Source organism: Nuphar pumila, chromosome 1, assembly GCF_984573655.1.
Source record: "Nuphar pumila chromosome 1, dmNupPumi1.hap1.1, whole genome shotgun sequence".
Classification (NCBI taxonomy): domain Eukaryota; kingdom Viridiplantae; phylum Streptophyta; class Magnoliopsida; order Nymphaeales; family Nymphaeaceae; genus Nuphar; species Nuphar pumila.
This window is the reverse complement of record NC_143249.1, coordinates 119,714,688-119,728,890: the sequence shown is the minus strand read 5'-3', so window position 1 is coordinate 119,728,890 and position 14,203 is coordinate 119,714,688. Positions and strand designations below refer to the sequence as shown.

General features: G+C 37.7%; 1 protein-coding gene across 1 annotated transcript; it reads right to left on the bottom strand.

The window, feature by feature from the left end:
- Positions 1-1,904: 1,904 nt before the first annotated feature.
- LOC149849127 (CASP-like protein F16) lies at positions 1,905-6,961 on the bottom strand. Its single transcript, XM_089998559.1, has 3 exons — positions 6,706-6,961; positions 6,522-6,642; positions 1,905-2,395 (listed from the first exon to the last, which is right to left on the bottom strand). The coding sequence occupies exons 1-3, from the start codon at positions 6,933-6,935 to the stop codon at positions 2,357-2,359; spliced, it is 390 nt and encodes a 129-aa protein (XP_089854685.1). The 5' UTR covers positions 6,936-6,961; the 3' UTR covers positions 1,905-2,356.
- Between the last annotated feature and the right edge of the window lie 7,242 nt (positions 6,962-14,203).

The window sequence follows — 14,203 nt, the reverse complement described above, 5'->3', positions numbered from 1 at the left end:
CAAGTGGACCAAAGGATGTTTCCTTTGGGGATTTGATTAAGGACCTTTCGGCTTGCAAGAGCGTTCCACGCGTAGTGGTTGGACCCACGGAGGTGCATGTGGGTTAGGGCTAATTCTTTTAGGGATCACATTAGGTGATTCCAATCAAGTATGGTGACTCGGGGCTAGGCGAGTGAATGCCTAGGTGCCAGCGAATGAGTTTGGGTGGTGCTATTTGCTATGGTGTTCAATCATCAACTGGTCTTCGGACTGGGGGCTGCAAAGTCTTGTTCCTTTGGTGGTGAGGTTTTACTATGTCGTGCACATGAAGCTGCAATACGTTTCATGGCACGCAAGGCTAAAACAAAGTTTGTGCTTCTTTTGAAAGTGATAGATAGTATGAGACAACTATGCACTAAGCGACATTGACTACATGAAATGTACATTTGAAAATACGCTTGATCAGCTTTCGCTAGGCAGCTGCGCACATGGTGGTGCACAAAGCCAATGAAAATGATTCAGCACACGAAAATGTGTTGGTTGCACCTTTGGCCGTTAGGTTGGTCAACTTGGGCAGCTTGATGCGTCGCGGGTTTGCGAAGCATTTTGTGCCCGTGACAGAGTGATAGAAAGGCTTGCAGCGGTAATGATGGACCATCGCGCCACAATGGCTTATTAAAAAAAGTAAAACTGTGACACTGGGGCTCCTCTGTTTTTTATAAGGGGTCAGCCACTACGTGGCTCCCTCTAGTTGGGCAGAACACCTATATAAGTGCGGTGAGGTCAATTTTAGACCAACTTTTATAAGATTCAAGGTAGAAACAATCACAGTTATTTGCAATCATAAGTTGGACGTTTCTCATGTTTCACTAACCTTGAGAAAATGTTGCCATTGTGATTTACAATCACAGGGTCTTGAGAAAATTGAAGAATCCCAGGGCATTGAAAACATGCCCGTGATTTGGAATCATTCTTCCCTTGCTTTGACTTGATTTGGGTACATTTGCTTGAAAGATGAGATAGTAATTGAAATAGCTCATTTACGTTCTGGATCATGCATCATAAAGGCATGCAACAGATAATATTCTGCAATTCAAGTGATAATAGAACCCGCTAGAATGCTCGCATCATTCCTCTCTGTCACCATTTCAATTGGGATTTTTAACAGGGAGATAATTTTGCCATTACAGTTTTATTTTTCTTGGAAGTTGGTTTTACCATCTTAAAGTGAGGTATGTCTCATTCTTTAACGCTGGTCCTTAAAGTGAGGTATGTCTCATTCTTTAACGCTGGTCCTTAAATCCAGTAAATATCTCCTAGTTTTTTTTATGCGGTGGCATTGGCATTTGAGGTAATTTTTTTAATGTAGCTCCATTGCTGCTTACCATTCAACTTATCATTTCTTGAGACCAACACCACACCTATTTGGAGAGAGGCCAAGATGAATGACTGTCAGGCAGGTGCCCACCATGCAGTGACACTCCATTAAATGTGAAGTCTTGGCATTTTTATGTAAAGGCTACATGCTTGCCTCCAATCTCTATAAAGCCTCAGGTAACCTATGGAACTAGGAAAAGCGAGACCAACCTGTTTTTAAGACGCTTGTCATGCAATTGCAAAACAAAATAAGATGCACTGCAGCCCCTTTTTTAGTTTTTGGACTTGGTATTGGGGAAAAATAAAAGTTCATCCTCAACTTCATAAAGTAATTGGTAATTAGGTTTTATTGGTTGCTGGATTGACGTGAGAAAAATGATATCATAGAAAATCTGGAATTTTGTGAAATATCCTTTTATCTTTTTTCCCCCATGCACCAAAGTGCTGCAGAGCCTGCAATAGGCACATAAGTCACATGAAAGAAAGGCATTTCTTTTAATTTCTGCAGTACTCATGTATATGTACCTCTGAACTAAAGGTGGAGGTGCTAGAGACTGCAGTTCCTGTGAATCCAGAGTGTACTAGCAGGGACACCTTTACATCATCATACAACAAATACCATTGAAAGATAGTTACATAATACATCAGCCAATAAACAGACTCTGAAACTATAAGCATGCACATGGCTGTTGCTTCAGTGCTTGACATCTTATTGTATGTAAAAAGGGTGGAACTAAAGAAATGTCATTTTAACTGCTAACCTAACCAGTTAAGGGAGAGGCTGCTGCCTCGATGCGACAATCGAACTGCTGCTCGGAGCGTGGAAGGTGCTGAAGAGGCGGTAGGAGGAGAGGAGTGACAAGAGGATGTAGAACAGAACAACAGCAAATGTGATAATTATAGAGTTAGTGGCCTTTCTGCAGAAGCTGCCAAAGGTGCTGCAGGTCTCACTCCATGTCATGGTCAGGTCGCCATTGAAGGACAGATACATAACTTCTGTTCAGATGGTGCCTGCTGCTAGCATCAAGTAGGCGAGTACCTGCATGTTTCAATCAGTTAGGAGCCAAGCAAAATGGAGCACACCATCCTCAAGCTTGGGAACCAGGGATCTCTTAAGTGATCCATTATGTGACACCAGCCAATCACATGACAGCATTCCATGGACTCCACAACAGCCCAATGCAGGTCCCCACTCAAAATGCTGGTATGTCATTGGCTGGCGTCATAAGGGATCCCTGAGCTGAATCCCTACAATCTCATTCACCAATCTGTCTTTCTCATGCTTGTCTAGACAGGATAAGAGAGTAGCTTTTAGGAGTTGCTTTTCTCATTTTCTCCTGAGAATTCTTACTGTATGCAGATAGGGCTGGCTGGTGCCCCAAGGGGTCTGGTGCACTGGGGTGGAGATCCTTGGTTTGATATAAAAGAAAACACAGTAAGCAAAGAGAGAAGATCAGGTTATACTGCATATGACCGATTCGGGTTATATTCAATCCCCACCGTATATCCCACTTGATCAAGATGTGTGTGGCCCCTTTCTATCTGCATTCCAAGTGTGATGCATAGTTTCTCGAGTGTGATATTCAATGGGGTGATTCAATATGACCTAATCTGCCCTCATGGGAGGCAGAGCGCCAAAACATAGAGCCATCTTTACTAGTTTTTTTGGGCTGCAGGTGGCTGTTACGTGATGATGCCTAGCATTTGACAAGATCAATGTTGTCAGGAACCGAATTGTTTTTCAAAATGATACAGAGAATCAGCTGCTTCAGAATTGCATGATTGGCATTCTGGGAACTCGGTATCGGATCGGCCATATCCAACTCGATCACTCAAGCGAGTCAACTCTATGAACGGGAGGAGCCATGATTTTCATATAATTTATTAAAAATAAATTATAAATATGCAATTTATAAAAAAAATATATGCATTATTACTAAAATTAACATATAAGTATGTTTAACAATCCTCTCAAATTTTTTATATAGATTATAGAAGTGTACGTGTGCATACATTTATATGCATATATATATATATATAATTTATATAAACACATATTTTATAAACATAAAAACTGAGTATATTAATTTTAAATACAGATTTCTTATATATATATATATATATATATATATATATATATATATATATATATATAACATATGCAATTTCAAAGTTTCAATGTTTTTTTCACTTATAGAAAAAGAGTAACCTATATTTATAAGAAAAAAATAAGATAAAGAAAAAGAAAAAAAATCGTGATTGAAAAAAGAAAAAATAGTTAAAGTTGAGGATTATGATTGGCCTATGGAGTGGTGGATATTTAATAAGCAATTGAAGGAAGCATGCCTAATTCGGTATAGGGACAGTGCCTATTCAAAACAATAATTTAAAAGAAAAACTCTTCTTGCATCCACAAAACTGAAATCATTAAGCCATCCTTAATTGGGCCTAAGGATAGTGCCTAACGTTTTAAAATGAGACGGACTTAATTATATTTAATTAAAAGTTCAATCTTTCTAAAAAGGTGTGAACAGCGTGCAAAGGATTAAGTGAAGTCATTAAAAGAATATATCTCTGATTTGGGTGTAAAGGTGGTGGCTAAACATATTAAAAAATTAATTAAATTGGTTGCTGAAAAAAAAGTAGATGGCATTCTGCTGACTCGGCCGAGTCTCTTGAAACTCAGTCAACTCGGCCGAGTTTCAATCAACTGGGACGAGTCAAAGTATGAACTCGGTCGAGTCTAGACCTAATCGAGTCCTAATGTTTTTTGACTCGGTTAGGCATGGATGCCAGGCAACTCGGGCGAGTCACGGGTTGACTCGCCGAGTTTGCCAACCATGCAGAATTGAATCAAACTGTTTTTGAATCAGCCTTTTTTAATTTTTGTTTTTTAAAATAAATATTAAAATATCAAGAAAAAATATGAAAATATAGAAATAAACTAAATGATGCCTTATAAGGTTTAATCCAATTCTAAAAATAGCCAACACAAAAACAAATTAAAAAAAAAACAGTTCGGTTGAGTTTCAAGAAAAAATCGAGCGGACTGATTCGATTGCCTATTCAATTTGATTCTTACATATTGAACAAGATCTTCGTTGTGGGTGTCTTCAATTCTAGCCCCGTCCAGATCAATGAGCCAATCCAAAAATATTTTGCTCACGGTAAAATCAGAATTTTCAATAGGGTTTGTTGTGAAAGGAGAGGGATTCGACCCTATCCAGTATTGTAATTTTCTCTTTTGTAGGGATGCAGTCAAGTAGCTTCCCACTACCCGATAGAGAGAGAGATGAAATCTTTCCAGATAGAAAACTTACAAACCCTACCCAATAAGAATTGGTGTTTTTTAGAATTTTTGATGTTAGAGATGTGTTCAGCATGATTGATTTATTAGAAATTGACACTTGGATCATGCATTTTTTATGAAAAAATGGTATTTGATGCTTAAAATTTTTATGAAAATTGTAGACTATTGATTTTTGAACCTCATAAAAACATATCCATGCATCAGAATCAAATGATCCAAGTGTCAATTTCTAGTAAATCAACCTACCATATTTGTAAGGTCAAAATTTTGAAAAAATATAAAAAATTGACGGTCCCAAGCAATAAGGTATCATACTGTTAAGGAAAAAATCGGGTAGCTTCTCTCTCTCTCTCTCTATATATATATATATATATAGGAAAATGAGTCTGTACTAAACTAATTTGGTGCTAAACGGTGTGCTAAATGGTTTTTTTGGACTTTTCCGGTGCTTTTTATGCAGTTCCAGCCCTATAAATGTGTTGGGCATGGTCGATTTACTAAGAATCTACACCTGGATCATGTGTTTTTGATGAAAAAAATGATGTTTGGAGCCTCAAAATATTACAAAGATATTGGACCGTTGATTTTTTGAACTTTATAAAAACCTACCCATGTGCTGGAATCAACCGTTTCAAGAGCTGATCCCTATATAAAATTAAGTAGATAGATCACATCTATAAGGTTAGAATTTAAAAATAAAATGAAAAAAGCCCCAAAAACTTATTTAGCATGTGGTTTGGCACCAACCCATTACTCTCTCTCTCTCTCTCTCTCTCTCTCTCTCTCTATATATATATATATATATATATATATATATATATATATATATATATATATATAAAATCTTTTTGAGAAGTGGGTATGAGAGTTTTGTGTGCATTTAGAGATTAGGGTTTTGAGAGCTTTGTATCTTCTACATTTTCTCATCTTGCTATTGAAATTTTGCTCCTCCTTGCGAGTAGACTAAGGCTTAAGTATTCAACCACCAGGCATGAGGCCTCCATTCTTAATGGTCGGAGGCAGCCACTACATGGGTGGGGCTAAACACCTTACAAGTATTCAACTCCCATCATTGAATCTACTCTTCATAAAATGGGCGACTCATTATTTCAATCAAACATTTCCTTTGGTGGAGCCGTTATCAACAATCAAAAGATACATGATGAATTATGTATCACACATCATTTACATATATGGGCACACGAAGCAAAAAATGTGAAAAGAGGTGAAAAAACAATGAAATTAAGAATCAAATTAGATTTGAACTGGAAGAGAAATGATCTTTTCTATTCACGTCTAACAAGAGCGGCAACTCTGCTTATGTTTTGCACGAGAGAAGAAATCTAATGCTGGGACAGAGTACATTGCAAGGTACTCGGTCAAATCACTGGACATGGTGCATCCAATCATGGGGAGTGGCATTCCAATGAATGGATGCATGGCATCTGTTCACTGGGCTGATCCAGTACCAGATCTGCCCTCTACACATGGGGTGTCCTAAGGATGTAAATGGTGCATATTCTGGTTTTTTAATGTAAATGGATTTGGATATTCATCAAATGTAAATATATGTCAGATTTGGTAGCAAAAAATGAAAACCATATTCGCATCCCATTATAACTGGGTATGGTTTTGGATCACCAAAACCGATTAAACGAAGTCGGCTGGGTATCAGAAAAAATCCAATCCATTGACATCCCTAAGATGGTGCCCCCTTGGCTTCTTATATATATATATATATATATATATATATATATAGATAGATAGAGAGAGAGAGAGAGAGAGAGAGAGAGAGAGAGAGAGAGAGAGAGAGAGAGAGAGAGAGATTTCTCTTTATATGCATGAAGATGAATACCTGATCGAGAAGGAAGAATGTCCATCTACTTGACCTGGTTGCGCAACGAGCAGGCACTGTAACACAGAGAGCAGAGACGAGCGAGTAGGCAGCACATACAGCGTTGGCATATACGAGGTACCTACGTATCAAGATCATTAATTCAACATTATACACCATTATATATATATAGAGAGAGCTTTACTTGAATCCACCAATGTCACTGTAGGCAACGTGTGCAAATTCATCATTGTTCTGACGATTCTTTAGCATAACCAAGAGAGCTACCATGCTGAGGGCCATGGGAAGGATCCAGAGCAGAACCTCAATTGTGCGCAATATTCTCCCTGTTTCTTGCGGCTCTGGCTCTGTTGATACAAAGCCTGCCACCCTGCCATCCCCGACAACGTCCATGGCTACTGCTGCCTTCTCCATCCTCTCCGTTGCTTACTTTCTAGGCAATGTAGAGATAGAGAGAGGACTCATTTGGCACCTCCCTTTTCAATGCATATGCTTGAGAGGGTGGTGTATGCTCTCCCCCGATGATTCACTGAATCCCACGTCTGTGCTCGGGGGGGGGGGGGGGGGGGTGAATGAGCACCACGTATTTACGCACATGGGACTCGTATTCCCGTGTATGTTGACATAACTTTGCATCGGACTCTGGTGCTGTTGCAAAGACTTAATCACCCTTACTTGCTTTTCTTGCCCTGAAATGACGGTTCGAGGAAATAACAAAAATATCCTCCATTCAAAAGTTGAGAAACTACGGTTTGAGAAAAGGACAAAAAAGTCCTCCATCCAGAAAGTTTGATGTTAACTATTTAAGGTGTAGACGTTCGTTATTCATTAAACTCTTGCGCCATCTGCTGTAACAGTAGCTCTCATTGTCAACGCAAACTTTGCCTTCGTCTCCAGTCGAGGTTTCTGCCTTATTTTTTATCCCTTTTTACAACACATTGTCGCCTTCTCGTGCCTGCCTTGTGTTACAAAACATTCCCGTGTCTTCTCTTCATTTTCGTTGTCGTTAGGCATTATAGAAGAAATCAATGATGCACAAACATTCCAACCAGTGCCATTAAGGCGTCGTGAGTAGCTTTCCATCTCATCATGCTATCAATGAAGAATGCATGTCGTCTTGTGTGCCATTAAGGCATTGTTTTGTTACTGCAGGTAGATCTTGTTCTTACGATGGTTGAAAACTTATCGATATTTGTAAGACGCTGGGACCTGTTGACAAGAATGCTTGTTTACAAATGCTAGGAAGGACCTCTACCCCATCAGGTATCCTACATTCACTCATTATATGCATTGTATCTCAAACCGCTGTATTAGTAACATACTACCAATTTATGAGATATTGTTTTGTTGGATAATATCAATTTGTTTGCTATTATGCTCAATTTCTTCCGTATCGATTTGTAATTTATTGTGCGATATATTTATCGACCTTTTAAATATTATGGTTTTGTATTGTCGATTTGTAAGTTATTATGCTGAACTGCCGTATTGATTTTCAATATATTATTCGATATGTATATCGATTTGTAAGATATTATATGTTTTGTAATATGTATTCATAAGATATTTGTACACAGACTTTGAAAACGTGTGCGTGCAGAAACACATCGTTACACGCATGCGGTGGCGATTTTCGCATTCAAATCGCTGCTCTGTCAGCGATTTCTATTGAACTCACTTCACAACCCCTTGGATCTACTGACAGCGTTATCGTCAACACACATGTACGACATTTCGTGTCTTTTATTGGCATGGTAAGTGACAACTCGATGCTCAGTATAAGCAAATATCAAACCGCACTTGCTTTTATACTGTCATTCATTAAATCGTTTCTTTGACTTGCTAACCCTTATCGGTATCCGTTGTTATATGCATCCTGATTAAATCGTAGTAAACGTATGCGCTTGCTAACGCAATATGATATATTGCTTACAAAACATTCTCGTGTCTTCTCTTCTTTTGCATTGTCGTTAGGCATTATGGAAGAAAGCAATAACGCACAAACATTCTGACCAGTGCCATTAAAGCGTTGTGAGTAGCTTTCCATCTCATCATGCTATCGATGAAGAACACATGTCGTCTTGTGTGCCATTAAGACATTGTTTTGTTACTGCAGGTAGATCTTGTTCTTACGATGGTTGAAAATTTATCGATATTTGTAAGACACTAGGACCTGTTGACAAGAATGCTTGTTTACAAATGCTAGGAAGGGCCTCTACCCCATCAGGTATCCTACATTCACTCATTATATGCATTGTATCTCAAACCACTGTATTAGTAACATACTACCGATTTGTGAGATATTGTTTTGTTAGTTAATATCAATTTGTTTGCTATTTTGCTGGCAACACAAACTGATATATTGCTTATAACATTGTTGAGCTTATCATCAGGTTGTAATGAAGATGATCTAGCTCAATCAATTGAAAGATATGAAGAATTGAACATCTATACTAATGACACAACTGAAGAATTGAACATCTGCACTAATGATGCACATGATAAGAAGGATGCAGGCATTAGACCCACTCTTGACTTGAATGTTCCAGTAGAAGAAATGCAATTCAATAATGAGGTAGATTATCATGACAGTACACATAATAAAAGTGTAGGCACTGGGAATGAACATGGAAGTACACTTGACTATGTTCCGGTAGAAGGAATGCAGTTTAATAATGAGGAAGCTGCATATAAATTTTACAATGATTATGCCTTAAAAGTTGGCTTCAGTGTGAGAAGGTTTTCTTGGTCAAAAAATGCACAAGGTGTCGTGGTGAGAAAGACATATGTTTGTTCCAAGCAAAGTTGAAAGAAATCAATGGAAAATCCAACAAGGAGCATGCCAGAATCAAGATGTGGATGTCAAGCGAGAATGATTTTGAGAAGACATCCAAATGGGAAATTTGTAGTTCATACTTTAATCAGTGATCATAATCATGATTTATCTGCATCATTTATGACTCCTATGTTAATGTCACATCGTAAAGTAACTGTAGCACATGCTGCAATGGCTGAAATAGCCGATAGCGTCAGCATTGCACCAAGGAAGACATACAATTTGTTTGCCCACATAGATGGTGGTCGCGATAATATGTCATTCACACCTTTGGATCTAAGAAACCACTTGAGAAGGAAGATGACATATAACATGAAGAATAAAGAAATATGTTCTTTGGTTGATTACTTACAGAAAAAATCAAGTAATGACCCTGGTTTCTTTAGTGCAATGCAACTGAATGAAGATGGATATGCTGTGAATATGTTTTGGGCAGATTCAAAGTCAAGAGTAGATTATGAATGCTTCAATGATGTACTTTTATTTGATACTACAATAAAGATTAATACTGAATAGTGGCCATTTGTGCAGTTTGTCGGAGTGAACCATCACTCACAGAGTTGTATATTAGGCGACGCGTTTTTGTATGACCAGACCAAGTAAAGCTTTGAGTGCTTGTTCAGAGTATTTACACAGGCAATGAACGAGAAGCAACCTGAAGCTGTACTTACATATGGTGATCACGCAATTGCGGTTGCAGTGCTTCATGTATGGCCAGATGCACATCATCGCCTATGTTTGTGGCATATCTTTCAAAATGCAGCAAAGAACATAGGACACATATTTAATCAGAAGATAGGGTTTGATAAAAAGTTTACTAGGTGTGTACTTGAGAGTGTAGACGAGATCACCTTTATGTCTGATTGGGAGGAAATGATTTAGATAAACGACCTTGAAAATTGTCAGTGGTTACAAAATTTATATGCAGAAAAAGCGAAGTGGGCATTGGCATATGGAAGGCAATACTTTTGTGCCGGTATGATAAGCACACAAAGAGCTGAATCTATGCATGCCACACTGAAGAAAACCCTGTATTCATGTTTAACAATGTTTTGCTTCATAGAACAATATGAATTATTTGTAGACGGTCTAAGACAGAATGAGCTTGAACAAGATGTGAAATGCTTCAATACACGACCTCTAACTTTTGACATGAAAATATTGATGTGACCTGCAGATTTGTATACACTAACTGTATTTGAATGGATCAAGAAAGAGGTGTTTCATGTCATGAATTGCAATATAGAAGGACCCGTGCAAACCAAGAATATGCACAAATACCATATTTTATGGGAGGGCGAAAATCATCACAAAAGGCAAGAAGCACATGTCACGTACAATGTTGACAATGGAAGAGTTGAATGTTCGTGCAAAATGTATGAATTCAAAGGTATTTTATGCTGTCATGCATTAAAGACACTTAATCAAGAGAAGATACAAGAAATACCAGAGTCTTATGTAATGCGAAGATGGAGAAGACAAGCAAAGATTGAAATGCTTGATATGGACAATGTGAGTAAATTTGGTGTCGACGAGAAATGCCATATAGCCTTCCATTACCAACAACTGTGTAGGTCATTTATGCATGTTGCTGATTTGGCATCGAAAAGTGAAGAAGGCTATGTATGCATTAGAAAAGCGTCAAGGAAGTTACTTAAAAATGTGCAGTTAATTAACCTTCAGTCCGTTACAGTGAATGAATATCAGTCAAAGATAATGTGATCGAACAACGTAATTGAAAATCATGCTTCGCTTGACACTCCTGAGAAGTTGCGCCGTAGCCTAAACATCATCTTCAACAATTCAGTAGTGAACGTTGTTGATTATGATGAACATATTCATGAAGCGAAGGGTATCAAAAGAAAACCTGCATCTGATCGTAGTCGTCGGAGGATAAAGGGTGCACTAGAATTGGTTGTCAAGAAAAGGTCTAAAAAACAACCAACCTGTAATAAAAAACAACAAAGCCCTTCACATGAACAGGTATGTAAGACATTATATTGCTTCCCATTACGTGAAGCTTGTCAATATCTAACTCGTGTAATGTCCAACATGTAACAATACCCTAAATACGTAATACCCAACGTGCTAACCTTCATTCCTCCCGACCAGATTTCCGGCAATGATAGCTTCAGTTTTACAAGTCTTTTGGTGTGTAATCAATGTTGGGATGAGGTTTGCATTTGTTGTGAAACTTAAGGCAGTGTCTTATATTTTCTGTTTCATGACAGGCTCTATTGAATTCGAAAGAGAAAACTGGGACACAGGAATCTCGTTTGGGCTATTAATTAACTTGTCATGCATCTTTGCATGACCCGTTTTCCACATTGTCGGATTTGTTAAGAACTTAAGAGTTTAGGGTTTACAGCAGAGCTCGTTTACTGAGAAATTGTTGGGTTTCCTTTCTTATTTGGACCGCAGCAGAACTCCTAACATCCACTGATCTTGCCGAGGATGTCTTTCGTATTCGCTGGATTTTGATTTGTCGGTAACGATTTATGGTCCATGCTTGGTGGTGCGTGAATCGATTTTGTATTCGCTGTATAGTGATTTGTGCAATTATTCGGCTGTGATTTGTATGAGAAATCTATAACAGTCATTCGTATACGCTTAATACATATTTACATCGATTCATTGTTCAAATACTGTGCATCGATTTTATGAGAAATTTATAACAAAGTAACGATTTTAATACAGAAATCGATGTATATATAGCATAATATAGTATAAATTGAGACAAAAATTGAACATGAAGCCTCAACCTGATTCCCTGTAACATAAACCCTATACCCTAAACTGAATGAACATCGCAGAAAACATTTGCAATTTATTCGGTCAACACAGACATGTAATCGACGTTCGGAAATGATAAAAGTAAAGATCGATAAGAAATGATTGATGTTCAGAAATCGTTGTAATTCTCTCCCTCCTATACTAAAAACCGTAAAATATATTTGCGTTTTATGCTGTGAAAAAAACATGGTAATGTTCTCCGTTGAATGATAATAGCCAGCAGCGATAAGGTACGTTTGTCGTTCAGAAATCACAATTTTTCTCATCGTCATTGAATGTAAATCGCAGGACACATATGCGATTCATACGGACAACAAAGGATGTATTGACAAATTTTTCATTAATCGTACATTATTCATTGATCACGGTGGTTGAGCAATAGATCTTTTAGCTCATAAATAGTCGCACAAGTACTGGATGGTGTGATTATCTTCTACTTCATGAACGAGCAACAGTCAAACCAACGGTTCATTTATAAACCTCGAGTTCATCACTTGAACATGTAACCAGCTACATAGCAAATTGTGGTCGATGAGGCTGACAAAGACAACTATACTTCCAATGATGGCGAATCAGGCATATATTGTCTACACATCGTCTCCATTTTCATTAAAATCCATCTCTTTTATGCCGTTTTTGCGATTTGTGTTGTGTATTGTATAATGTAATTTCAATATCGTTCATTGCAAATTCCTTATTCATTTCAGTACAACATCCACCGAGGAAGTTGGGTGAAAACTCAATCAATCACTCCTAGAGGACAACAAACGGATGCACGATGAATTCGCACAATGCAACATGATCAGTAATTTTGTTTGTATGAAACTAGTAGGAGTTATCTATATACGTAAGCCATGTGTACGTACGTTAACAACATCATATTTGCTGCAAACAGACTATATCCGATTTCGTCAGTTATATTAAAAGCAACGCAACAAGCAAAACTATAAGCATCGTCAGCCCTTATTTCATGGTATATCAGTTCTATTTTATATTTTTTTTGGTTATTGATTTAGTCCAGTTGATTCGTATTTTAACATTGTTGTTAACAATGTTTCGGTTTACAGACTATCGTACGTCGTTTGCCATACTCCAGTGGATTTAAAGATGACCTACCTTACTGGGTTAACGATAATCATTACAGAGACCTTTTGTCAAGTGAAAAAGTAAGTAAACAAACCTAGATTGCAAGGTTACAACATAACAATGCTAACAACATTTTTACGATCCATTTGCAGATATTGATTCCTACACTCTGGCAATCTGAAAAGCATTGGGTCTTATACGTGATGGATTTACATGAAAAACAACTATGGTGTTACAATTCGTTGGATGTTAACAGTGGTTTACGACTTGACATTTCCCATCTTGTAAGATTCCATCTATAGAAGTATCGTGTCATGTACTGGGGTCATGAATTTACTTTCGTCCGCATTATTCTCAGATCGGTTTCGTCAAAGACATTTTGGGAGTCGGCATTAGCGAGTGGATCTATCGCACGACAGACCATGCTCCTTTACAAAATAATGGCGTTGATTGCGGCGTATTTGTAATGAAGTACATTGAAGCGATATACAATGGTGCATAACCTTGTTTCGACGTTGTATGCCATTTCTTGGCCTCTGTTATTGGGGATTAAATGCATGTCTATTGGTTCCACATTACAGTTTTTTTTTATAGGTTGATATACCTGAATTCCGTGAGGAACTCTGTCAAAAATTGATGGCCTTTCTTATTGTGGAGGAGAAAATAATGCAGCCACCATGAGGATCTAAAAGGCAACGAACAACGGTGCCTACCACGCTAGAGTAATTTCATGTTCGTCTATTTCAAGTAGATTTTAGAGACAATACAACTAACTTGTGTGTAATCAATCCTATTTCGACCGAATATTACAAGTTGTTGTTGACCGCATGAATCACAATCCTATTTCGCAGTTTGCATTTAAAGTGTCTCAGCAAAATAGCGATTTCTTAACAACAAACATATCTTACCGCTTTTGACCTTTATCATGAGCGCATATCTTACAACAAACATGATTTATGCATGCTCT

Excerpts from the sequence above, each read along its gene's own strand:
- LOC149849127 (XM_089998559.1), bottom strand. The coding sequence starts at position 6,935 with ATGGAGAAGGCAGCAGTAGCCATGGACGTTGTCGGGGATGGCAGGGTG. Across the intron at positions 6,643-6,705 it reads AGTGACATTGGTGGATTCAA|GTACCTCGTATATGCCAACG; the intron begins GTAAAGCTCTCT and ends CTTGATACGTAG. Across the intron at positions 2,396-6,521 it reads CATTCTTCCTTCTCGATCAG|GTACTCGCCTACTTGATGCT; the intron begins GTATTCATCTTC and ends TGAAACATGCAG.